The sequence below is a fragment of the Hyperolius riggenbachi genome, chromosome 2 (assembly GCF_040937935.1).
Source record: "Hyperolius riggenbachi isolate aHypRig1 chromosome 2, aHypRig1.pri, whole genome shotgun sequence".
In the NCBI taxonomy this organism is placed as follows: Eukaryota; Metazoa; Chordata; class Amphibia; order Anura; family Hyperoliidae; genus Hyperolius; species Hyperolius riggenbachi.
In genome coordinates this window covers 252,292,761-252,320,113 of record NC_090647.1, presented here as the reverse complement: position 1 = coordinate 252,320,113, position 27,353 = coordinate 252,292,761, and the positions used below count along the sequence as shown (strand labels likewise).

Here is a 27,353-nt window from a genome sequence, read left to right as displayed (position 1 = left end):
CTGGACGTAGTTTCTACGTCCAGGAACCAAAATAGGTTAAACAAGTCAGGTATATTTAAAAAATAATGACAGGCCAAGTTACAGACATTCTTGTTGAGCAGCAAAATATAGTTATACAGTCTACAGTGACAGAGACACTAAGCCAGTTTTACACCTGGCCATTGCATTGCAATGCTCCGCCCCCATTGCACAGCAAAAAACGTAATTCGTAAAGCCCTGTAACAGAGTGCGCCAAGAGAAGGTCATATGCATAGCACCGCCCCCTGGTAATGCGCTGTTGACTTTGCTTCGGGTCGGCGACTGATCGGGAACTTACAGCGCAAAGTGGTAAGTGTTCTAGGCCCCATTACCTTGCTCTGCCGTTGCGTTACCTTGCAGAAAAACAGGGTAGCGCAACGCACACTTGCAAGGCAAGTGTAAAAGGGGCCTTAAAGTGAATCTAAGGATCAAATATGGGAACCACCTTTTAGGAGTGCACAAAACGGTCCTCAGGCATGTCCCACGTGGCACCCACCATTGAAACGCCACATGGTATGTCAACTTTATGAACAACATTTGCAGAGCATGCACAAGCAGGATGGAGTGTACATATACACAATCATGTGTAAGCAGCCGCAAGCCTGCGTATACGAGAACGATTGTGCACAGTGGCAGCGACACGTGAGACTCACGTTTGTGCATGGGTAGAGGTAAGAAAAGAGGACGGGAGTCTCGCAACCAATAGGCGCAAGTGCAGAATGATCACTGTTACTGGCTGTGATAGTGATAACAAAAAAAACAAACTGCAGATGAATGAGCGCTTAACTTGAAAACATTTAAATCTGTGTGATGCATATTAGCACAGTACAGATAAAGCTATGTGTATTCATTTTCCAATCACTATATAAAATTCAATAAACTTACCAGCTGGTAAAATGTCACCTGCGGCCCATCTTCATCATACAGGAACCACCATGTAGCAGCTCCCACAGTTGCCAGGCCTACATACACTAGAGCCCAGAGTAAACAAACATATTAGTATTAATTATGAGAGTCTACAGAATACATGGGTGTCATAATTTGTAAATACGTATAAAAAAATATGGTACATACTGCACTGAGGAGACTTAAAAATAAAAAAGTAATGCAGTTTATAACATACACGTGGGGCACAGTGCTTAGGCCAATTAAACAATGAAAAAACAAGTACCTAGTTCAAACACATAATGACCGGCAGGAGTAAAGTCACGCTGTGGCCGGGGTGAGTAAGAACAACAATAGCTTCAATTCACTAAGATCATGCTGGAGATAATAAGGCAAGAGAAAACTTACCTCCACACAGTGGCCTCAATTCACTAAGCGTATCTCCTGTCTTTAATAACTCTTCTAGAGTTGTTACCATGGTGATAAGGCATGTAGTATTCAGGAAACCTTTTACCTCAGGCAAACCTAAAGTTAACTCTGTCTTTAAGTTGACTCTTTAATCCTTAAAATAACTCCAGAGTTAAAGACAGGCTATTCATTAACTGCGTGTGAAAATAACTACAGAGGAGGTAAATTAACTACAGAAGAGGTAACGTAAGGAATGAAGAGATAAGATAACTCTCTTACTAGTGGAGGTAAGTTTTCTCTTGCCTTATCTCCAGCATGATCTTAGTGAATTGAGGCCAGTGAGAGTTATCTTATCTCTTAATTCCCTAAGTTACCTCCTCTGTAGTTATTTTCACACGTAGTCAATTAACAGCCTGTCTTTAACTTTAGAATTCAGGAGTTATTTTAAGGATTGAAGAGTTAACTTAAAAACAGAAGAGTTAACTTTAGGTTTGCCTGAGATAAAAGGTTTCCTAAACACTACATGCCTAATCACTATGGTGATAACTCTAGAATTAAACGTTATTAAAGACAGGAGATAAGCTTAGTGAATTGTGGCCAATGTTCTTGGCCAGAGATCTGCAGGGTGGATCGCTGGCTAAGGTGTTAGGTGTCATTGTACACAAGGTAGATTCTCGTCTGTGGTGGTTGTGTGCAGCCACCTCGGCCGAGTCTCATCTTGCGTGTGCACGAGGCTTTAGTGCTGGGGTTAGTCATATGCTTCCAGAGAAAGCAGAGACAAGTTTGGCAGATTTAGTGCTTTTTGGGATTGGTATCCATCAGATCCTTGACAGAGAACAGAATGTGCCTGATCTCTTGTTAACAAAGATTTATTATCTAGTACTTTTAAAGCCCCGTATACATGCAGAATAAAGTCTGCTGAGGTTGACGATAACGAACGCCTCAGCCAATAATCTGACATGTGTACGGTTCCCCACAACTGGCAAGCGATCCGAATCAACATTCTCAAGTGATGACTGACATCTTTCTTCTCACTGCTCGGCCGTTGCGTGACGTCACATCTGCACTGCTCCACTGCCCCTCCACCCCCCTTCATTACAACAGAATGTGTTGTCAGCTATACATCGGTACAGCCTCAGCCCGGCAATGTCGACCGAGGGATCAGGTCCCAATCCCCTTCGGGCGACATCACTCAAGCATGTGTACAGTCCTTAAGAGTAGAAGAAGTAATCCTATTAACAAAAGTAATCTGAGAATTCACTCTCTGTATACTGAAGTTTAAATTTGTTCCATTCTCTGATCATCTGGTTCAGATTTTGGAGTGTCTTGCTTCTTGCTTGTACATACAGTATAAAATGATTTTGTACGGTTAAAGAAAAGAAGACCTAAATAAATGTGGGGTCCTTTTAAAGTAATCATTATAAAATACTGAACTCCTAATGTATAATAGCAAGGGATCAACAACATTCTGCCAAGTATTCAGTGTGCTGAAAACTGCTGTATAAGAATCCCATGCTACACAGTATTTAGGTAATCAATGAGTTTAGGTTCGATTGATAAAAAACAAAAACAAAACACATAAGAACAGAACTTGAAAAAACATTGCCATTATGGGTTATAGAAACAAAAGCATGTAGTACAATCTAAATTGGCTCATTTTGAAGCTGTAATATTTATTTCCTTTTAAACAATGCAAATTGATGAGCCTGTCCTGATGATCTGGTGCCACCAATATTTGAAGTCACTGACACAGAACAAGTATGTAGGTCAGATGCTCTGACTTTGGCTACATCATATGCATGCTTGTTCCAGGTGTGTGACTCAAAACACTAGTAAAGCCAAAAAGTAGAAAATATATCAGCCTCCATAACCCTTTCACCATAGAGTCACTTTAAACCACGTCAGGTGAGGAATGATCTGGGCACTGCAGATGCTATGCATGACAACCAGCAGCTGCAAAGAAAACCTGTACAGTGCTTCTGTACACCACTGACCACTATTATAAGTAGAAATGGTCAATGATATGCCACTCGCAGTTGATGCAAAATGTTGTGCTAATTTTATGTAAATATATGCAACTTGAACACAAATGCTCCTCTAGGATTTAATTGTTCTGGTTTTAAGATGCAAACATTTACATAAAATTAGCATGGAAATTTGCATAAACTCGGATTTGCAACTCATTGGCCATCTCCAATTAGAAGTTGCAGGCAGAGGAAATGTACTGTTCAGCTGCTGGGCCTTAGCGCTGCTCTGTGGCAACATATCTGACTTGATATTCCAGGGAAAGGTTTATAAACCAGCAAGGTCTTCATTTGTTTCAGCATTATTTATATCCAGATGTCATACCAGTGTGATAAGCATACAGGTGCTCATCCATTATCTAAGTGGGAATGGAAACCGTACCTCCAATGGCAAGATATCTGAAGAAAAGCCATCCACTGATTAGTGGTTCTCTGGGATTGCGGGGTTGCTTGTCCATAATGTCCAGATCTGGTGGGTTAAACCCAAGAGCAGTGGCAGGTAATCCATCAGTTACAAGATTCACCCAGAGTAACTGGACAGGGATTAAGGCTTCTGGTAGGCCAAGGATTGCAGTGAGGAAAATACTAAAAGAAAAAAAAATAATGCATACTTATCCACGTGGTTATTAGTCTTTAAAGTGTTATTCCAGGCAAAAAAAAAAAAAAAAAGACGTACAAGGAAAATAATATCTTCTACACCCTTAACCACTTTCACCTTTCAGCGTTGCTTCCATTCAATTTGGCAATAACTTTATCACACCTAAATGATATATGCATTTTTTTGCCACAAATTAGGCATTCTTTCGGTTGTGCTTTTTGCCAAGAATTATTTGATTTCATAAGCATTTTAAAAGGAAGAAGAAGAAAAAAAATGAAAATACTCCTATTAGAACTACCGGTAATGGAGTTTCTAAGCGTCTTCCGTGACAACAGGAGATCCGGTCCCTCCTCCGGATCTGGGGAAACCATCAATCAAGAAGAATTAAAAGCTCCCGCCCTACCTCATTCCTCAGTGCATATTAAAGTAAGACCGAACACAAAACCACCGGAAATGAAGAGAGAAATGTATACACCACCTAGTGCTTCCTTATGACAACCTCCCCCTCTGGCAAGGTACATGAAAATAAAAAGCGGGAGCTGCTCTCTTGACGGCGTTTCCTGGAGGGAAACGCAGATGAACTGAGGAATGAGGGAGGGCGGGAGCTTTTAATTCTTCTTGATTCATGGTTTCCCCAGATCCGGAGGAGGGACTGGATCTCCTATTGTCCCGGATGATGATTAGAGAAAATGTAATTTCTCAGTTTTCAGGCATGTTGTATTTTATTGGTATAAACTGCGTTATTTCGGGTGTGCCTTTATGGAAAAGCATGTCTGGCCATTTATATGCTATGAGAAATTCGCAGGGAATCTATTTGATCAGCCTGGACCTTAAGCAAACCTGAACATCTATGCTTTGTAAATACTTCTCAAAGCCACACAAAATCTGCATATGAACGTGTAACAAACAGAGGACAATGGCTTGGCCCTCAGGTGCGGACTATGGATGGACATTCCAATGACATGCAACGTGTCATTTCTTAGCTGGTTAGTACATCACCTGTAGATGGGGGAGTTTCCTGGGAACAATACACCAACCCCCAGAAAAATGCCATTGATTACTCAGCAGAGGACCACATGAGCTCACAAAAACCTGTTTATCTGGTTTGTCAATACAATGGTCCATTGAACTACGGTAGCTACATCCCCCCAAATCGGTTCCTTCCCCGCAACTGTTAGGGGCATGGACCATTGCTGTATACCACAGAGGAGCACTCTATATACTGATATATCCAGATAAAATACAGTTTTTGGAAGCTTTCACTTGTCTGTCTCTTGCAACGCTGACAAAGACATAGAAGTATAATAGAGTCAGGGCTCAGCTGACAAATTAAGTATGTATGGGTTGAAAGGTTAGCGTAAATTAAATAGAATGTTCCTAGTATTTTTACACTGAGCCAGCACTTATGTAATTCATATATTTCATATGCCATAACTTGTACATATGTATATTTGAAAATAAACCCCTTTTTAGCCTTTGAAATGAGATCAAGTGCCAAGTCATCAATATAGAGGTAAGCAACATAAGCCAGGATACATTGTACAATAGTTTTAAAATAGAATGTGCTACTGTAGGTAAAACTCACATTTTATTTGCCCAAGTTATTACAATAATTTTCTAATGCTTGCTTGTTGCAACAGTGATCATTTATAACTTAGACACTTTGGCTATGGGAACATATGTTCCCATTCACCCATCTCTGCACTACCACGTGCAAACAGAATGGGATGAGTATCTACGTCCCTGGGAGCTCAAGTGCAGTTTTCAGGGATGTAGCTACTCATTCCATGGGAGATTAACTGGTTAAAGTGGCTGTACTATCCAAAGTGATCTTTCAGCCAAAGCTGTGGGGAACCAGCTGATGGGTGCCCAGTCATCAAATTCATTTTCAGTAGGCCACTTCATACCTCAACTTCAATTCACTGCAATTATAGCAAGAGTAAATGGGAGGGATCATTCAAAGTTGGGATGAGTAGGCCAAACATGCAAAAGTCAGATTGGGAGAATTCTTTGTGTACCTGAAGACAAAATTAATGAGGCCACATTTGCACTGAACTCTATGGTGCCAATGGTGGAAACATTTAAAAAGAGTTATACCAGTCCAAAGGATGGGGAAGTTCATTGTGAAGCCTCAAGACATACAATCTTCACCAAATCACTAGTAGCAAAATATCAAGAAAATTTGAAAGAACTTGTATTTGTTGTAAAAATTCATTTTAAAGTTTTGGTGAAAAAAAAAAAAAAAAAAAAAAAAAACTTTTTATACATTGTACAGCATTCGTTTGCACGTTTTGGGCTCATTAACGTCCACATTCTTTGGGCTGGTATCACTCATGGGGTGGAGCCTCCATGCTGGTGGGCTCTTAATTCCCTGGGGAGTTCTGGCCTCCTTGGGGGACAAGGGGTCAACAGTACTTTGAAGACCCTATGCTGTCCATTGGTTAGTAAAATATGTACTGTCACTTTAAGTCTCACCACTTTACTTAAAAAAAGAAAAATCTATCACAGATTAAATAAGGGGAAAGCAAAAAAATGCCAAAAGCACCCCAAAATGATGCTGCACAGGTTATAAAGAAAAACTTACTAAAATCTTTAAAATAAAAAAAAACTAAAGAGCACTCACAATTTTCTTCTTTTATTGACACCTCACTAGTGACCCAGAAACCCTAATTCAAAGTCATGCCCACTGCTTTCCCCCAATTCTTATGGTTAGAAGAGGAGGTATGCAAGAGCCATCATAGGAAAGTACCCCCAAGTTGCCCTGATATTAGAGAAAATGGCCCATATGCAAGTCACTTTTTCTCCTGAGTTTTCTCCTAGGAGATAATTTTCATATTCTCTTTAAAATAACTTTAAAGCATTCTACAATTGAAAGTACCCAAAAGAGGGTGAAAAAGTACTATCAAAATTAGTACTGTCTTGTATTGTCTTGCATACTGGTGGCTTAACCACTTGAGGACCGTGGGCTTTACCCCCCTTAAGGACCAGGCACTTTTTTTCCATTCAGACCACTGCAGCTTTCACGGTTTATTGCTCGCTCATACAACCTACCACCTAAATGAATTTTGGCTCCTTTTCTTCTCACTAATAAAGCTTTCTTCTGGTGCTATTTGATTGCTGCTGCGATTTTTACTTTTTATTATATTCATCAAAAAAGACATGAATTTTGTCAAAAAATTTTTTTTAACTTTCTGTGCTGACATTTTTCAAATAAAGTAAAATTTCTGTGTACATGCAGCGCGAAAAATGTTGACAAACATGTTTTTGATAAAAAAAAACAACCAATTCAGCCTATATTTATTGGTTTGGGTAAAAGTTATAGCGTTTGCAAACTATGATGCAAAAAGTGAATTTTCCCATTTTCCAGCATCTCTGATTTTTCTGACCCCGTCATGTTTCAGGAGGGGCTAGAATTCCAGGATAGTATAAATACCCCCCAAATTACCCCATTGTGGAAAGAAGACATCCCAAAGTATTCACTGAGAGGCATGGTGAGCTCATAGAAGATATTTTTTGTCACAAGTAAGCGGAAAATGACACTTTGTGAGAAAAAAAAAAAGTTTCCATTTCTTCTAACTTGCGACAAAAAAAAAAATGAAATCTGCCACGGACTCACCATGCCCCTCTCTGAATACCTTGAAGTGTCTACTTTCCAAAATAGGGTCATTTGTGGGGTGTGTTTACTGTCCTCGCATTTTGGGGGGTGCTAATTTGTAAGCACCCCTGTAAAGCCTAAAGGTGCTCATTGGACTTAGGGCCCCTTAGCGCAGTTAGGCTGAAAAAAGGTGCCACAGATGTGGTATTGCCGTACTCAGGAGAAGTAGTATAATGTGTTTTGGGGTGTATTTTTACACATACCCATGCTGGGTGGGAGAAATATCTCTGTAAATAACAATTGTTTGATTTTTTTTTTTACACACAATTGTCCATTTACAGAGAGATTTCTCCCACTCAGCATGGGTATGTGTAAAAATACACCCCAAAACACACTATACTAGTTCATAGAAGATTTTATTTTTTGTCACAAGTTAGTGAAAAATGACACTTTGTGAAAAAAAAATAAAAATCAATTTCCGATAACTTTTGACAAAAAATAAAATCTTCTATGAACTCGTCATACACCTAACAGAATACATTGAGGTGTCTTTTTTCTAAAATGGGGTCACTTGTGGGGTTCCTATTCCGCCCTGGCATTTTATGGGCCCAAAACCGTGAGTAGTCTGGAAACCAAATGTCTCAAAATGACTGTTAAGGGGTATAAGCATCTGCAAATTTTGATGACAGGTGGTGTATGAGGGGGCGAATTTTGTGGAACCGGTCATAAGCAGGGTGGTCTTTTAGATGACAGGTTGTATTGGGCCTGATCTGATGGATAGGAGTGCTAGGGGGGTGACAGGAGGTAATTGATGGGTGTCTCAGGGGGTGGTTAGAGGGGAAAATAGATGCAATCAATGCATTGGGGAGGTGATCGGAAGGGGGTGCGAGGGTGATCTGAGGGTTTGGCCGAGTGATCAGGAGCCCACACTGGGCAAATTAGGGCCTGATCTAATGGGTAGGTGTGCTAGGGGGTGACAGGAGGTGATTGATGGGTGTCTCAAGGTGTGATTAGAGGGGGGAATAGATGCAAGCAATGCACTGGCGAGGTGATCAGGGCTGGGGTCTGAGGGCGTCCTGAGGGTGTGGGCGGGTGATTGAGTGCCCTAGGGGCAGATAGGGGTCTAATCTGATGGATAGCAGTGACAGGAGGTTATTGATGGGTAATTAGTGGGTGTTTGGAGGAGAGAACAGATGTAAACACTGCACTTGGGAGGTGATCTGACGTCGGATCTGCGGGCGATCTATTGGTGTGGGTGGGTGATCAGATTGCCCGCAAGGGGCAGGTTAGGGGCTGATTGATGGGTGGCAGTGCCAGGGGGTGATTGATGGGTGGCAGTGACAGGGGGTGATTGATGGGTGGCAGTGACAGGTGATTGACAGGTGATCAGTGGGTTATTACAGGGAAGAACAGATGTAAATATTGCACTGGCGAATTGATAAGGGGGGGGGGGGTCTGAGGGCAATCTGAGCGTGTAGGCGGGTGATTGGGTGCCCGCAAGGGGCAGATTAGGGTCTGATCTGATGGGTAACAGTGACAGGTGGTGATAGGGGGTGATTGATGGGTAATTAGTGGGTGTTTAGGGTAGAGAACAGATGTAAACACTGCACTTGGGAGTTGATCTGACGTCGGATCTGCGGGCGATCTATTGGTGGGGGTGGGTGATCAGATTGCCCGCAAGGGGCAGGTTAGGGGCTGATTAATGGGTGGCAGTGCCAGGGGGGGATTGATGGGTGATTGACAGGTGATTGACAGGTGATCAGGGGGATAGAGGTATACAGTACACAGGGGGGGGGGGTCTGGGGAGAATCTGAGGGGTGGGGGGGTGATCAGGAGTCCCCAGGGGGTAGATAGGACCGAAACAAAAAAAATAGCGTTGACAGATAGTGACAGGGAGTGATTGATGGGTGATTAGGGGGGTGACTGGGTGCAAACAAGGGTCTGAGGGGTGGGCGGGGGGGGCTGAGGGGTGCTGTGGGCGATCAGGGGGCGGGGGGGGGGGGAATCAGTGTGCTTGGGTGCAGACTAGGATGGCTGCAGCCTGCCCTGGTGGTCCCTCGGACACTGGGACCACCAGGGCAGGAGGCAGCCTGTGTAATACACTTTGTAAACATTACAAAGTGTATTATACACTTTGTATGCGGCAATCCGGGTGCTAGTAACCCGCCGGCACTTCCGAACGGCCGGCGGGTTATAGCACAAGGGGGGCGGAGCCAGGCGCCGGCGGCCGATCGCGTCACGAATGACGCGATCGCGCCGCCCATGCCCCTACAAGGACCGCCGCCTTTGGGCATGAGCTGGTCCTTGCGGGTTCCACTTTCCGGCCGCCTCTGTGCGTTAGGCGGTCGGGAAGTGGTTAAAATGCATTTTATAACAAGGTGTGAAAATCTCACCTAGAGGAAAGCTCGGGAGAAAAAGTCAATTGCATACGGGCCAATATAGCAAATAAGCACAACTGACAGCTTAAATGATACCTGAACTGATAGAGATGAGGAGTGCCTCTAATACTTTCAGCCATAAACAAGCAGATTAGATGTTTCTGACTGAAGTCTGACTGGATTACTCACATGCTTGTTTCAGGTGTGTGATCCAGACTCTACTGTAACCAATGAGACCAGGAATGGCAAATGACTGGTATTGTTTAAAAGGCAATAAATATAGCAGCCTCCATATTTCTCTCACTTCAGATGTCCTTTAAGGGAAATGCAAATAGTTTTCTCCATTTCTGTAATTTTCGAAACACTGCTCAGTTTGATGCTTTAAGCAGACCTCAGATAAAACTTCTATACACAAAGCTTAAAGAAAAGCTTAAAGCAATCTATGTGAACTTGTTAAACTGCCAACTAATCTCCAGCTAATCTGTAATGCTTCTCAGCCAATGCTATTATTCAAGCATCTTTGACACACTGAGTAGCTTTCCATAAAATACAATTATTTCCTATTACAGTCATCTGCATCACCTGCCTACTCAGTGGATAAAGTATCAGTATCAAGCCGGCAGGCACCACCGATTGGGGTGTTGGAATGTGTATATCCAAAAAGATTACCGTATATGGAATCCTTCTGAACTAGTAAAAAAGAAATGCTACGAAGGACCATGCTGAAGTGGTACATACAGAAGGATTCCTAAAGAAAACCTGTACTGAAAATAAAAGTCAAAATAAGCACACACAAGTCATACTTACCTTCCATGTAGTCTACTCCTCAGTGTCTTTCTCCTGTCCCGCGTCCTATTTGTTCACTATGATCAAGGGAATTTTCCGTCCTCCATTTTGAAAATAGCTATTACCCCATAACAGCTTTCTGGTCAGCACACAGTTAAACTGTAACATCGCCCACTTGAGCCATAGGGAAACATGAACATTACCTGGTACATCTGTTTTCCTCTCAGCTATAACTGACAGCAACTGATATTTTACTGACAGCAACTGATATATTTCAGATCTGACAAAATATTGTCAGAACTGGATGGGATTATTGTCAGAAGAAAATGGTAAGCTTCTGAGAGGAACTGATGGCAAGGTAACTATGTAATGTAAATTTGAAGTTACCTCATGTGTTTATTTTAAATATTTTTACTCAGTACAGGTTCTCTTTAAATGAAGATTACACAATGTAAACTAAAAAAAAACTGCTTATTTAAAGCTCATTAAAACCATGTTGTACATGGCCTAAACTAACAGACATACGTCTACTGTACGAGGTCAAAACTTTGAAACACCCAATAGTCCTTCTGCATGACCCAGCTGTTGGAAACACACCCGTGTTTGAAGGTGCAGAGGGCCCAACCATAATAATATTGCTTGAGGAACTGGGCCGATGAAGTTCTGCCCTGATAGCACACATACATGTAAATTAGGGGGGGGGGGGGGAGAAAGGTCAGGGTTCTCTGCTCTGTTGCCTTTGTCGCTTGCAATTATCGCATCGTCGATCGGGCATGCTTTTGGGGGCACCAATTTTCATCTGATTTGATAACTGTCAAGTTGGATGGTCAATCGGCCACCAAATCTACAGATGTATGGCTGCCTTTAAACTAATTTTTACTTTTTAGTAAGAGATTTCCTTTCATGCATCGTACCTGCCTTTCAGTCAGCACTACTAAGAAAGTTGTGAGCTGTATTGGATTTTTTTTTTTACTGCACAATTATTTCTTCCTCATTCACCTTTTCTCTATCCTGTCTGTTTTGAAGAGGTTTACTGATGTTTTTATCACTGATTACACAGGAAATTTAATCTGTCTCTTTTTCTCCAGCACATCTCTCAGGTACCAGGAAGTGAAAAGTAAAAAGTCATATTTGCCATCTTGTAAAACTAGCCTGAAAATATTGCAAGAGCTATTTTTGTTTTGCAATCACGCTTCACAAATATATTTTTAGCAAAACAAAAGGAAAACCAAGAAAAACTAAAAGAAAATCTTGTAAGGTTTTCAAGTTCTAGGTAGTCTAGTAGCCCTTTATAGTGTCAGTGAAGATATCTTACCAGACTACCTCTCCAACATTGGAAGAAATAAGGTAGCGAATGAACTGCTTCATGTTGTTATAAATAGCTCGCCCCTCCTCCACAGCAGAAACTATGGTAGAGAAGTTGTCATCAGAAAGGACCATCTCTGCAGCGGATTTGGCCACAGCAGTTCCAGAACCCATAGCTATGCCAATCTCAGCTTTTTTCAAAGCTGGAGCATCATTTACTCCATCTCCAGTCTACGGGAAGAAAACAATAATTTTGCAAATGTTCACAGTTTTACACCCATCAAATGAGAGCACTAAGAGAAATAAACCTTACCATCGCAGTGATTTCATTGAAAGACTGCAGATATTCCACAATCTTTGACTTGTGTGCTGGCTCAACACGGGCAAAGCAGCGTGCACTACGGCATGCATCTCGTTGTTTTTCTAGTGGGAGGTCATCAAACTCCCTTCCAGTGTATGCCTTGTCCGTTATGTCCTCGGATTCTGAGAAAATGCCAATCTTTCTGCATATAGCCACAGCAGTACCCTTATTGTCACCAGTTATCATCATCACTTTGATTCCAGCTTTTTTGCACATCTGAATTGAAGTAGTCACTTCTTTGCGGGGAGGATCCAGCATCCCAACACAACCAACAAATGTCAAATTTGTCTATAATATATAAAAATAATTGGCTGCTTATGTAACATATCTATTCATATATGAATGAAGATGCAAACAAGCAGATACTGTATCTTAGAAGACAGCCTCACATAAGCTAGTGGTCATGATGTTCTGAAGTTCAAAGATCCTAGGCAGAAGGTTTTATGCTTGGTACACACTATGATTTTCCGTCAGATAGACTGGTCTAATCGATAAGTTACTCTGATCAATTGTGTATAGAAGTGATTGGAAAATCGTTCAGCAAAATGATCGGAAATCAGAGCAGACCTGTGTGAAGTTATCGATTCAGCCCGTCTATCTGGGAAATTGCATGCGCTTTGAGTCCTATGGGAGAAAAGCGCTTTACAAATGTTATTGTATTATTGTATGGTGTGTACCAGGTATTAGACAAGACTATCACCCTTAACATTCCAATCCAGGGTGATCTAGGAATAGGGTTTTTTCTGTAATAAATGTCCATCGCTGAACAAACTTCAAAACCCATTTTTAACCCTAGTCAGTGCAGCTAACAGATGCCTCATAGCCAAGTATTAGAAAGGGACTCTTTTTCCAGACCCAGTCCTGCTAAATGAGATTTGATGGATGTGCCACATGGAATATATTTTTTAGCACAAATAAAAATCTTGCCTCCAATCAATCAAATATGGTTGCATTGGATCATGCAATTCCCTCTGGGACAACCCTTCCACACCAATTTTAAGAAAAAATAAAATTTCCTGCTTGTCAAGCGGTTTTGCGATATCATTGACTCAATTTTATTGTTTACAGTCCTAGGAGCTGGGTCTAGGTTGCTTGAACACCTGAGCTTGACTGCACTTGGCAAATAGGATTTGATTGTATTTGTATATTTTAAACGTTTATTTTGTATCTTTCTGTGTGATTTGAGGTTTGCTCTCGACACTGCTGTCACTTTTCTTGAAGAACTTCCAATAAAAAATTGTAATAAAGGAAAAAAAAAAAAAAAAAGATAAGAAAAGAAGACTGCCTCACCTCATAGTTTATAAATTTGTTTGCATCGTCCAACTGCATATCTTCTAATTTTGGTGGGACATCCCTTGTAGCAAGACCCAGGCATCTAAGGGTGTCCATACCAGTTCCCCAGTCACGAATTTTGGACATTATCTTTTCTCTCGCTGATGGAGTAAGAGGTAGCTTTGCAGAACCCACTCGTACATAATTACAGCGTTCAATTACAGATTCAGGTGCACCCTATAATGAAACAAAGAAAATTCATTTGCATATTACGTATATGCAAAATGTTCCAAACACACTTTTTTTTTTTCTTCTTTCTGATACTCCTCTAGATGGTGCTATGCTACTGTTATGTGAAAAGTTATATTCTGCTAGCAATTCTTAGCATGTATTTTTATAACACTGACATCTTCCACAGTGCATTATAGAGTTTATAGCCTTTTCATTAACTGTATCTCAGAGAAGTTCACATTTCTCCATCCTAATCAACGTTTAATTTTTTTGGGTGGAAACAATTAACATATCTGTATAGCTGAAACCCTTCCATGGTCACTGTATTCTCTTATTCACATAGACATTTCAATGTTCATCATGTGGGTTTCACTAGGGATAAGCAATCTAATTGGAATTTCAAATCAGAATTTGCAATGGTAGAATTCTGTTTCGCCAATTTGCATTAAAAGTCAATATCGACAACTTTTTTTTTTTTTTCCCCATTAACCAAAAGTGTTGATGGAAAAAAAATGTACACAGTTGAGATGGCGATGTATACAAAAGTAGTACAGAAAATGCAGCAATTATATCTTGCAAATGGAAAGTGTTGTATAGTGTGGTGAGATAAAATAGACATTATTAAAGCTGTGGGTTGGTTAACCTCCTATCCCAGATGTGGGAATACTCTAGGCATATAAACCAGCTTTTTAAGAGATAATGTTGCTTTAACCTTGGACTGTCAGTCCTCAAGAGAGGGGCTGAGCGGAGATCGAAAGGCAATACACTGTTTAGCAATGTTTCTCTAAGAAATGATTTGTCATTCTTAACCACTTCACCACTGAGGGGTTTTACCCCTTGAACACCAGAGCAATTTTCACCTTTCAGCTCTCTTTCCATTCATTCGTCTATAACTTTATTATTACTTATCGCAATGAAATGAACTAGATCTTGTTTTTTTCGTCACCAATTAGGCTTTCTTTAGGTGGGACATTATGCCAAGAATTATTTTATTCTAAATGTGTTTTAATGGGAAAATAGGAAAAAATGTGTGAAAAATTTATTAATTTTTCAGTTTTCGGCCATTATAGTTTATAAATAATGCATGCTACTGTAATTAAAACCCATGAAATGTATTTGCCCATTTGTCCCGGTTATAAAACCGTTTAAATTATGTCCCTATCACAATGTTTGGAGCCAATATTTTATTTGGAAATAAAGGTGCATTTTTATTAGTTTTGCATCCATCTCTAATTACAAGCCCGTAGTTTATAAAGTAACAGTGTTATACCCTCTTGACATAAATATTTTAAAAGTGCAGTCCCTAAGGTAACGATTTATGTTTTTTTTTTTATTGTATTTTTTTTTTAATTACAAAAAAAAAAAAAAATTGGGGAGTGTGGGAGGTAAAGAGTTAATTTATTGTGTGAAACTAATGTATTTGTATATGTAAAATGCTTTAGGGTGTAGTTTTACTATTTGGCCACAAGATGGCCACAGTGAGTTTGTGTTCATGCGACCTGTAAGCGTCCGGAAGGACGCTTACAGGAAGCAGTATGAGGCTGGGAAAATCACAATGATCGCGCTGTTTCTCATAAAAGCAGCAGATCATTGTGGGGGCTTAGATCAACGAATGGGAATGGATTTTCTTGTTCATTGATCTCCGGCCGACGGCGTGCACGAGCGGCGGGAGCGCACACGAGTGGCGGGAGAGCGGACAGCGGCGGAAGATACGGATTTCTCCGTCCCTTGGTTTTATAAGGGGGGAAAAAGGGACGGAGAAATCCGTACCGCGGGGGGTAAACTGGTTAAGGTATGACAAGTTTAAAAAAAAAATTCCCATTAGATAATTTAGTTCGATTATTCCGTTAGATAGAATATAAACATTTTTCCAGCATGTCCGATCAGATTTTTCTGGAAAAAAACGGGATAATCATTCGAATTTCTTGATTGGAAAAAAAAATATTTTCAACTTTCATTCGATTCGATCATTTAGATCGAATAAATGGGAAAATCGAATGTTTTTACTGTATCGTGTATGGGCACCATGAGGAAGATATAAAATACAGACTTTGGGGAAACCATGGTTTTATGCATGGTGGACTACATGGTTCCAGAAGTCTTCTAAAGGGGGACACAGCCACATCAGTTGGAAGAAGGTATGGCTAGGAAGTGAGCATCTTGGACAACATGCCGAAACATTGGATGAATATTTAGCAAGCTGGGAATTTTGCAATTCTGACAATACCTAGGTCTCACTTAGTTGTATGCATAAGGAAAACTTTTTAACATTTAAAGCACTTCTCTAACAATAGAGGAACTCATTTTAGCATGCAAGAAAAATATGGGCACATTTCCATACACAGATTTTTAAATCTGATAACAACGGCTTGGAGTTAAGAATTGTTAGCAGCTATTATACCAACTAGAAGCAAGTTGTGTATACAGATCAGAGGTACTAAAAATCAGTGTGGGCATCAGTTTATTCAGACTCTGTTCAATTTAGTTCTTCAGCTAGTAATATATTTCAAGCACTGATACTGCCCAGAGGCGTTTTGAGGCAAAAAGGTTCGGCTCCGGCTGCTCCTCCGTCAGGCAAACCCAGAGACAGAGGGCGAATGACAGTGTGCAGCTGTATGGGAAATAGGCATGCCAGATCCACAGTCTTGCACTGCTCTACTGTAGTGCAGAGCTTGTGTCTTGTCCCTTCCCGAAATGGTGAATGCTGCTTGTACTAGAGGCTTATCCCGACTTGGATGATGTGGCCGCTCAGAAAATCCATACACAGCTGCATCATCAGGTCAGGACGAGGGTGGGGGTTGTAATATGATGCTTATGTCAAGAGTATACCGCAACACAACCCGAGTGCCCTAGATGTTCTCAGATCCTAGCAATGTCCCTGGTTACTGTCATCCATTATTTGAATATTCTAGTCGTGTTACAGCATTGTCTTTTTTAATTTGTGCTGTACCATAAAATAAATTTCAACTTAAACTTCCCCCCTGAAAATCTTGAAGTAACCGATATGCTTGCTATAGTGCGTTTCCACTATCACAGCTTTCCCCATATTGCTTTTGTTGACAACACTATGCTAAACCAAATCCTGTACATTCTCCCTCTGTATATTGACTGCACCATAGCATAGGTAGTATGCCAGTTTCCTGCCTTCCCTCCCCACTCCATACATACATACATACATACAAACAGGTCGGTCAAGCTGAGTGTTCATGGCTATCAAAATGAACATGGATTGGTCCAGCCAATAAAACTTATGTATGGCATTCTAGTGTAAACAAAAAATACTGGATCTTATGATCAGCAAAACAATTCTGCACAGGGATTCCAGCAATGGTTAGCTAAACATACCTGTATTCAGTTTGCCATTCTATTTGAAAACAGCATAATGTACCTTCAAGTGAAGCACTTGACATAATTAATAAGCCTCCTAAGCTTAAGCAGATGATGGGACTCTTCTGTTTGATAATATTCCTAAAATTGTTCATTTATAACCGCTCTCAGGTAAGAGTATAAAAAGACAGAGAGAACTTGGTTACCTTAACAAACATCTTTGGACCAGAATTTGCAGTAGTGGAACCTACAGGCATGCAATAAACAGACATGGATTTTCGATCTCGAGAGAACTCTAAGGTACACTCCTTCTTCATCAGCTTCTTAATCACCTGTAAAATATTAAAAGAAAACCATCAAAACCTCTTTTACATGAAACTTTCAGGAGCTGGAGGTTACATAAAAGAAAATAGTCAAGAGAAAATATGTACGCACTACATTATATTTTTAGGTTTATTAAAAACTTGTGTACATAGGATTTTTTTCTTACAGTTTGCATTTCTGTAGATCTTAAAAGTGGCGTTTGAATTGACAGTGCATTTATGTATTTATTTTATTTGCTTAAGTTTTTATTATTTCATTTTACCTTTGAGGGCCAGGGACGATTGCGATATGCTTGCCAGTGATTGGCAAAGTGCTAGTGCAGCGTCCCCCTAAGAGTGTGTTCCCACAGCAGCATTGCCATTTTGCTAAAACTGCAAATGTGTTGCATGAAGGATTCTGGAGTGATTCAGCTTGAATTAATGAGCAAAAACACACACATTTAAAAAATGGGCTAAAAATCGCTTTGCAAAATTGCATTCGCCAAGCGCTAGCGATTGTATTTTAACTAAGCCTTAAAGGACAACTGAAGGGAGAGTGATATGGAGGCTGACATTTTTTCCTTTAAAACAATACCAGTTGCCTGGCAACCCTGCTGATCTATTTGGCTGCAGTAGTATTTGAATAACACCAGAAACAAGCATGCAGCTAATCTTGTCAGATCTGACAATAATGTCAGAAATACCTTATCTGTTGCATGCTTGTTCAGTGTTTATGGCTAAAAGTTTTAGAGGCAAAGGAGCAGAAGGACTGCCAGGCCACTGGTATGGTTTTAAAAAAAAAAATAAAAAAATATGGCAGCCTCCATATACCTCTCACTTCAGTTGTCCTTTAAACGGCAATCTCTCAAGAGTGCTAAATATATCACTTCCTAGCTTCCTCTGCACCAGTGATGGCTTGAGACTGCAACACTTGCATTAATATCTCATGCACACACCCTTTACACTTGATAACTTCCAAATTAGTCATGCTGGGTGCCAGCTAGTGATTAATGAATTGAGCGCTGGCTACAGAGCCAGAACACCAAATGGAGCCATGGCTGATAGTATTACATTGGTAACAGATAGTAGCAATATTCCACCTAATAGCAGCACTCAGCGCCCAATTTAACAAAAAAAAGTTTGATTATATGCAAATGATTCCCCCTCTCGCTTTTCCTTTTCAATCATACAGTTCATACGGTTTCTCTAAACTCAGATTATGGTTGCCATATTTTTCAAGTTGTAGTGAACAAGCACAAAGCATTTCATGCTAATGGAGATATATATATATATATATATATATATATATATATATATATATATATATATATATATATATATATATATATATATATATATATATATATATATATATATATATATATATATATATATATATATATATATATATATATATACATATACATATACATATATATACATATACATATACATACATATACATACATATACATACATACATACTATATATACACACATATATATATACATATATATACACAACTATATACAACACATCATTTATCAGTTGAATTACATCCTTAAAGGGATAAGGAATTTAGAGGGATATGGAGGTTGCCATATTTATTTATTTTTAAACAATTCCAGTTGCCCAGCAGTTGAGATCAGTCTGCCTGCAGTAGTGTCTTAATCACACACCTGAAAAAAAAAAAAAAAAAAAACAACAAGAATGTGGCTAATCTCAGAAACACCTGATCTCCATGCTTGCTTATAAGAGGCAGAGGATCTGCAGGGCTGCCGGGCAAATGGTATTGTTTATAATCTAATAAAAATCAGGGGAGCAGCAATAGGGGGTGCGGTGCAGAGGTTGCGACCGCATCGAGGCCCTTGGGCCAGAGGGCCTCCCTCAACTACAGTATTAGCTCTCTATTGGTCCTGTGCTCATAATAGTCACTTCTATAGATACTTTGAATAGTGGTAATCCTTAACAAGCTGCTCCCCATCCCCTTCTTGCACCTCTGACACTGTAGTTGCCATTGGCACGTTTTGGTGTGCCTTATCAATTGTTATATATAGGGCGCTTGGGGGGTCCCAATGTAAAACTTGCATCGGGGCCCACAGCTCCTTAGCTTAAAAATGTCAGCCTCCATATCCCTCTCACATCAGGTTCCCTTTAACACTGGTCCCCTCTGAGTCTTTCCACTTGAGCAGAATGTATTTACAAGCATAACATACAGCAGTGTTCTAAACATGCTTTATGTATTCCTAATACAAAGTCATTTATGAAGCACTTCTGGGGTAAAGGAGCTTTGAAGTCTTTTTTTAGAGGAAATCATGTCATACATTTCAGTCCAATAGGTCTGTATCACATAGCAGTTCCAAATTATGTGCAGTTAGGAGGCAGATCCACAGACACACTTGAGACATTTGTCTTCCTGTAACATCACAAATTTAAACAGTTCTCCAGGAGTGTAAAATATTTGGTTAACATTTAAATACTGAAAGTTTATCAGCTGTGCAGATGATTTCCGATGTTACTGTCTCCTGTGTTATTAATAATCTTGTTCCATTTCTGAAAAGCTTTTTGAGAGCGTTTCTTAGAAATGTTTAGCAACTGAGCATAAGTTGTAGTAACTGCAGCTTTCATTTTATCACACCACAAAGAGTTCACCTTGTGGATAGGCCATTATCTCAGCACATGCTGATGAGCCAGGGCCGGCGCTACCATTAAGGCAAAGGAGGCAGCTGCCCCAGGGCCCCAGAGCTTGTAGGGGCCCCCAGTGGCTACAAGAAGAAAAAAAAAATTTCAAATCGGCCTTCTAGTTTTTGAGAAAATCGATTGTAAAGTTTCAAAGGAAAAAAAATAACCATTAAAGTTGGCAGGTTTTTAAATGTGTAATAGCAAATCCACCTTTAATGCTAGAAACCCTAAATTTGCAGGATATGTTAAGGAGATCATTAGGAATAAGAGGAAAAAAAACTATTTTTCAAAAAGACCTTATAGTTTTTGAGAAAATCGATTTTAAAATTTCGAAGGAAAAAAGTATACTTTTAAATGCGGTAAATGTCACTTTTAGTAGCAAACCTAACGGCAGTGTAATTTTACATGCATCAAACGAAAGCGCAATAAATTTCCTGACGGGGTTTCCAGGGGGTCTATACGCAGCCGCAGCGCTTTGGCCAGGGATTGCTATACAGCCGCAATATGGCTGTATGAAGATCCCTGGCATTTTTTCCTATTTCCCCAATTTTTTTTTTTATGTTTAGAGTGTGGGAAAAAAAAATTTTCTTTTTAAATTATGTGAGGTCCCCCCTCCTGAAACTTTTTAACCCCTTGTCCCCCATGCAGGCTGGGATAGCCAGAATGTGGAGCTCCGACCGATTGGGACTTCACACCCTGATTATACCAGCTGCACAAAAGGTCCCCTAATGCCGATTTTTGTTCCGGGGTATATGTTGGGGGGGGGGGGGGGCCCGGTTTATTTTGCCCTGGGGCCCCACTGTTGCTTAAACCGGCCCTGTGATGAGCATATATGAGTTCCTCTAGTGGGTAGGGCTGGTATCTCAGCACATGTCGATCAGCATATAAGAGTTCCTCTAGCGGAGAGGCCTTTATCTCAAAACATGCTGGTCAGCATATACGAGTTCCTCTTCCTTCAGTGGAGATGCTTGAACCTCGGCACGCTGATGAGCATGTACAAGTTCCTCTAGTGCAGGGATGTCAAACCGGTCCTTCGAGGGCCGACGTCCTCATGGGTCTGAATCAGGAAAGGTGTAGTCCCTCAGGTAGAACACATTCCTCTCTATACAGTCTATCCTAAACACTGGCATGGATCTGGACAAAGTAGATCAGTGCTCTCCAGAAAAATTACAGGAGTGTGCAGAAAGGTGTTTTCTTTAGAAGATAACGTTGTTCTACACTTGTTAACGAAAAATCTAGAGAATTTACCAAATTCCTCAGTAACCTGGAAAAGGTAGAAATACTTGCACATGCCCCCTTAATATATGGTGACTATTTAACTAGATTCATAGATGACTCCATGGCTAACTCAAAAAGCATCTGGGAAAGGGGGAACCCCTGCCTCATTCCTCGTAACCGTGGAAAAAGGGCAGTATATCTTTGTTCATTTGGATTCTCGCAGGTGGAGATCTGTTGCACTCAACTTACAGATTTTGGACCAAGGTGCATACATTGAATCATCTCTTTCAAAGAAGTCATAGTCAAAAGCCTTACATATACCTAAGATGGTAACCAGGCACCATTGTTGTGATTTCACAACTTAATAGATATTATACAACTGCTTATACTTGTAAAACTGTTTATTGAACTGTGTTTTGGTTTATTTGACTAAATGCGGTGCACTAAACTCTACATTACTCTTACACTACCCAAGTGGCAAGCCATCACGACCAGTCATTTTACTATAGTATTTGAAGAGGATTGCTCATCTAATTTCTGAAACTCAAATGCACAAACAATGGGGAAAATAAGTGTTGAACATGCCAAGGTTTCTCTCAGTAAATATATTTCTAGCAGGGTTATTAACATAAAATGTACACTAGATGTTACCACCCAAATAATCCACACGAACAAATTAACCCCCTCCCCCCCCCCATGGGCAGCTAACCTTAACCTCCCGCACCTAACCTTAGCGCCCCCCCCCCCCCCCCCGAAGGGGCCCCTAACCTTAACCCACGTTAAATGGGTTCTGTTTAGGAGGCTGACCACTATAATAACAGGTGCGGATATTTGTAGCCACAGTTTGCATAGCGGGCACACTTTTAAGGAGTACGCCGCCTGCGCCACTTTCAACTGCTCCACTTCACATGGATCAGAGATGCCAAAACTACCGGTAGTCTCCAGTTCAAGAAACTGCAGCAGGTGGTAGCAATTGTTTTGCATGTTAATTTATTCAATGTAGGGGTTAAATGTTTCTGATCCCTAGCAAACTGTTTTTTTACTATGTCCAATTGGGCATTTGAAGAGCTTTTCTGCTTGCACACCAACATAAAGTCAATGGGTGACTGAACGAATACCATTCAAATGTTAATGAAGTGCTTTGTTCAGTTACAAGCCTTTTCCCCCAGTTTTATTGCATTTTGGATGAAGCACTTCAATGTTTAACTATAATGTTACTGTATTTTTTTTTCTTCAATTGACAAAGTTAGCCACTGATGGATTTTGTGTATTATCTTCAAATTTGTCTTAGGCCCCTTTTACACTATGCCAGTTTCATTGCATTGCATTTCCCTTTCTGCAAATAGGGTAATGCAACAGCAATGAAATTCTATGGGGCCCAGCACACTTACATTGTAGCATCGCACTGGAAGTTTGTGATCAGCCTGGGAACCCAACGATGTGTTTACCATTGTGGTGCAATGGAGGCAGAGCATTGCACCACAATGATTTGGCCAGGTGTAAAAATAAGTACAAACCCTTTTATCCACACATGTAGTCTGAAGGCACATGTACACAATTGCAGGCATTTATTGGCTTCTCCATAGATAAGCTGCTTTCAGAGACTAAGGCCTCGTTCACATCTGAGGAGCGCAGATGGCCATGCGATCCGAACGCAGTGCATCCGATCGCACGCCATCTGCGCCGCTGCACTGCTGATCCCATCCATTGACAGTGATGGGATCAGCTCTGCGCTTGCTGCCAAAATGCAGGCAGCAGTACGCTTCCCAGCGCATTGTACTGCTGCGCAGCGCAGTAGATGTGAACGGTAGAAGGGCAGTCTATGCCCTTCTGCCGTTCCTGCGTTTCAGCACATCATACGCGCTTCCATATCCGCACGGAAGCGCGTATGATGTGAACGAGGCCTAAGGCCTCTTTCACAGTGGGATGTTGCGTTTGATGCGACGTTAAAGTCACACAACGTGCCCCTAACGCAGAGCATGAAGGTTATGAAATTGGACGTTATTTTGCACTGCATTGTGTCTCTTGGTGTGCAATTTTCGTCGCATACTGATGGAACGAAAACGGCGCACGCGTTACAGCAGATACATTGCTAAACGCACAGCATGCAGCACTTTTTAAGAACGCTACACGTTACACACTTACGCAACGTGTGCACTGTGAATGTCGCACAGACTTTGCATTGCCGTGCGTTACTCTGCATTAAAGTATTTTATAACGTGCGACTTTAACGTCGCATCGTGAAAGAGCTCTAAAGTATTAAATCTACATACTCACTTTGATGGCATACTCACAGAATTGCAGGCATTTGCACGTTCCACTTTAGAAAGCTTACTCAAATCGGTGTTAAAGACGTTCATCTTTTCTACCAAGCATGTCAAGGCAGTCTCTGTTGCTTCTCCAACTTTTTCATAAACTCCCTTGGACTAAATTTACAACAACAAAAAAAAAGTCAATACAAAACACTGAAACTGCACAAGCTTTAACCATTTCAGCCCGCAGGTATTTTTCACCTTATGGATCAGAGCAATTTTCACCTCCCATGCATTCCCCAATCACTATCACTAATTATCACAATGAATTTATCAATATCTTGATTTTTCTGTCACCAATTAGGCTTTCTTTGGGTGGTACATTTTGCTAAGAATTATTTTTTCTAAACACATTTTCACAGGAATATTAAGGAAAAAAAATGGAAAACAATTATTTCTCAGTTTTCCAGCCATTATAGCTTTAAAATAATACATGCTACCATTATTAACCACTTCAGCCTACAGCGTTGAAAATCATATGCATCTTAGCAACGTTCACCTCCCATTCATTCGCCAATAACTTTATGGCTACTTATCACAATTTATTGATCATATCTTGTTTTTTCCGCCACTAATTAGGCTCTCTTTGGGTGGTACATTTTGCTAAAAATTATTTTTTTCTAAATCCATTTTAATAGGAAGATTAAGAAAGAAATGGAAAAAATTATTTCTCAGTTTTTGGCCATTATAGTTTAAAATTAATACTTGCTACCGTAATTAAACTTATGTATTTTATTTGCCCATTTGTCCCGGTTATTACACCGTTTAAATTATGCCCCTATCAATTTATGGCGCCAATATTTTATTTAGGAATAAAGGTGCATTTTTTCAATTTGCGTCCATCACTATTTACAAGCTTATCGTTTAAAAAAAAAATAAAATAAGATACTCTCTTGACATGCATATTTAAAAAGTTCAGACCCTTAGGTAGCTATTAATTTATTTTAATTGTAATTTTTTTTATTTTTTTTTATTAAAAAAATGTATTTGGGTAATTTTTGGTGTGTGAGGGAAACATAATTTTAAATGTAAAATAATGTAATTCCGTATTAAAAAATGTATGTGGGTGCAGTTTACCATTTGGCCATAAGATGGCCACAGTTAAAGTCCTGGAAGCGTACGATCAGGCTTCCAGGAACAATAAAGAGCACAGGAAACTTTTTTGTGCAGAAATACCGCGCTCTCTGATTAGAAAGCATCGGTTTATCTGCGGGGAACTTAGATCAGGATCGGGGAACTAACGGCAGGCAGTGGGAGCGCACGCGATTGCGGGCCTCATGTAGTGGCAGCAGCACCGTCTATCTGGACGGATAGATCTGTCCAGATAGACTTAAGTGGTTAAAACCTATGTATTTTATTTTCCCATTTGTCCCGGTTATTACACCATTAAAATTATGTCCCTATCACAATGTATGGCACCAATATTTTATTTGAAAATAAAGGTGCATTTTTTCAGTTTTGCATCCATCACTATTTACAAGCTTATAATTTAAAAAATGTTCGTAATATACCCACTTCACACGCATATTAAAAAAGTTCAGACCCTTAGGTACCCATTTATGTTTTTTTTTGTTTTTTGTTTTATTGCAATTTTTTTTTTCATTAAAAATTTTATTTGGGTAATTTTTGGTGTGGGAGGAAACCGTTAATCTTAAATGTAATGTGCGTTTATTTTATAAAAAAAAAAAAAAAAAACCCGTATGTAGATGTAGTTTTACTATTTGGCCACAGTGTTTTTTTTTGTTTTTTTTGTTTTTTTTTAGCATTTGGAGGACAGGAAACTTTTTTTTTTGTCAGAAAGATTGGAGCTTCTGACGAGAAGACGTCGGTCTTTCTACCGGGAACTTAGATCAATGGATAGGAACTATCATTCATTGATCTCCGGGCTAACAGGAAGGGGGGAGGGTGGCACGGAAGCGCAAAGGAGCTAGCAGCAGCAGCAGCAGCAGCCGCCTGGACGTGACTGTCACCTTTGACTTTCACGTCCAGGCGGCTTAAATGGTTAATTACTGGTGTATTTGGCACAGCTGAAATTGACTGCAATTGGGCATTTAAAATCACAACACAAAGACCAAAGACGGGGCACTGGAAGTCTTCATAATGGTATTGTTTTATCCACAAAGATAGAGTGGCAGCCACTATAGAGCACTCAGTAGGCAAAAGCAATGGTAGGGAGTTTTGCCCAAGTAAACGACCACCTTAGACATCTACATGCGTTTCATGTCACATTTTTCACCCTCACCAACCTGTGCAAGGTCAAAGCAAATACCTTTTTCTCCATTTTATAGTTAAAGCTCTATTTTCTGCTTTTTTTTTTTTTTTTGCTAAGCGGAGCACACATGCATTCTGGGAAGTGACGAGTGCAATGGTAATTTCCGTTACTTTGGTGGTGATTGCTTTGGTGTGCCTGCTACTATCTGCATTGTTGTGGATCACAGGCATCTAGAGTTTATTTTTCAATACTAAGTGTTCTATTATTGGGCAGTACGGGCAATGCGACCAACCTGGGTGCAGTCCAGCAAGTAGAAGAAGGGGGGCGCAGACAGAAGGACATAACCCCTAGGGAGCTGGTGACGTGCGTTGCAGCCAAAAGGAAGAAGATTATTACCAGCGCGATCACCTTCCTTGACTCCTCGTGGGCTACCTGCGTCAGATGTCAAGTCATTATCACGTCACCACCGCGTAATGACACCTGATGTCCTGTATCGGTACTGCAGGCTGTCAGTGCCCAGCGCCCATGGAGGAGTTAGCTTTCCGGGCTCTCTTCGCCTGCGTTTTCCTGGCCCCAGCTTCCTCGTGGATGAGCGGCTGGTCACTAGTAAGTAGGCAGATCTACTTGTGACCTGTGGCTGTGTGACTGTCCCTAAAGAGTAAGGGTTTGCTAGTCCACGGGCGTGGGGGGGAAAGGGGGCACAATTTTTACGGACTCGCTCTGGGTGCAATTTAGCCTAGAAACTGCCCTGCCTTCAATAATCTAAAGAAATCACTGCAAAGTGAGAAACGTAAACATAAACATTATACATAATAATTAAAGGATACCAGAACCGAACGGATTAGCATGTGACGCTTTGTTTAGTGGAGCGCACACGCAGCACGGAGGGGTCAGCGTGCTTCTGAACCTCGCACTATGCACCGGCCAGAAGTGAAGAGGGAAGGACATACTGCGCACACAGGCTGCAGTATGTCCGGGTCAAAGTTCAGTAAAGTCGCCGCACACCGGGACGTATACACGGAAAACGGCGGCAGACGTAGGGGGGGCAGGAAGAGCAGCTGGTATGTGCCATTTACAACCTACACAGTGCTGCTATCATTTTTACCAGAACCTGTTAACACCATGTTAATCTGCAATTTTTTTTTATAACATTACAAACTGAAATACAACAAAAACCAACCTCATTAAAATCCAAAGAGGAGTCATTGCAGAGGGCACAGATTGAAGCTAGTTCCACCAAGCCATCGTATTGCCCGCACTGAACAATCTGTTCATCCTTGTAGCTGTTTAAATGTAATGGAATAAATTAAAAATGAAAAACAACAGCAAAGACTATTGTTATCCTTGCATAAAGGCATTATAGGGGGGGGGGGGGAGGGGGGAGGGGGAGGAAGAGGGAGAGAGGAGGTAGACGGTAGACAATTTTATATAAGTTTAC

General features: G+C 40.6%; 1 protein-coding gene across 1 annotated transcript in view; it reads right to left on the bottom strand.

Annotated features, from left to right (window-relative positions):
- ATP2A3 (ATPase sarcoplasmic/endoplasmic reticulum Ca2+ transporting 3) overlaps positions 1-27,353 on the bottom strand; it is a 231,029-nt gene that overhangs the window by 43,318 nt on the left and 160,358 nt on the right. The window contains exons 10-17 of the mRNA XM_068268507.1: positions 27,096-27,198; positions 23,686-23,817; positions 17,395-17,520; positions 13,649-13,867; positions 12,311-12,646; positions 12,008-12,228; positions 3,718-3,920; positions 904-989 (exon numbers count right to left, since the gene is read on the bottom strand). Coding sequence (XP_068124608.1) covers positions 904-989; positions 3,718-3,920; positions 12,008-12,228; positions 12,311-12,646; positions 13,649-13,867; positions 17,395-17,520; positions 23,686-23,817; positions 27,096-27,198 — 1,426 coding nt within the window. The remainder of the gene's footprint in view (positions 1-903; positions 990-3,717; positions 3,921-12,007; positions 12,229-12,310; positions 12,647-13,648; positions 13,868-17,394; positions 17,521-23,685; positions 23,818-27,095; positions 27,199-27,353) is intronic.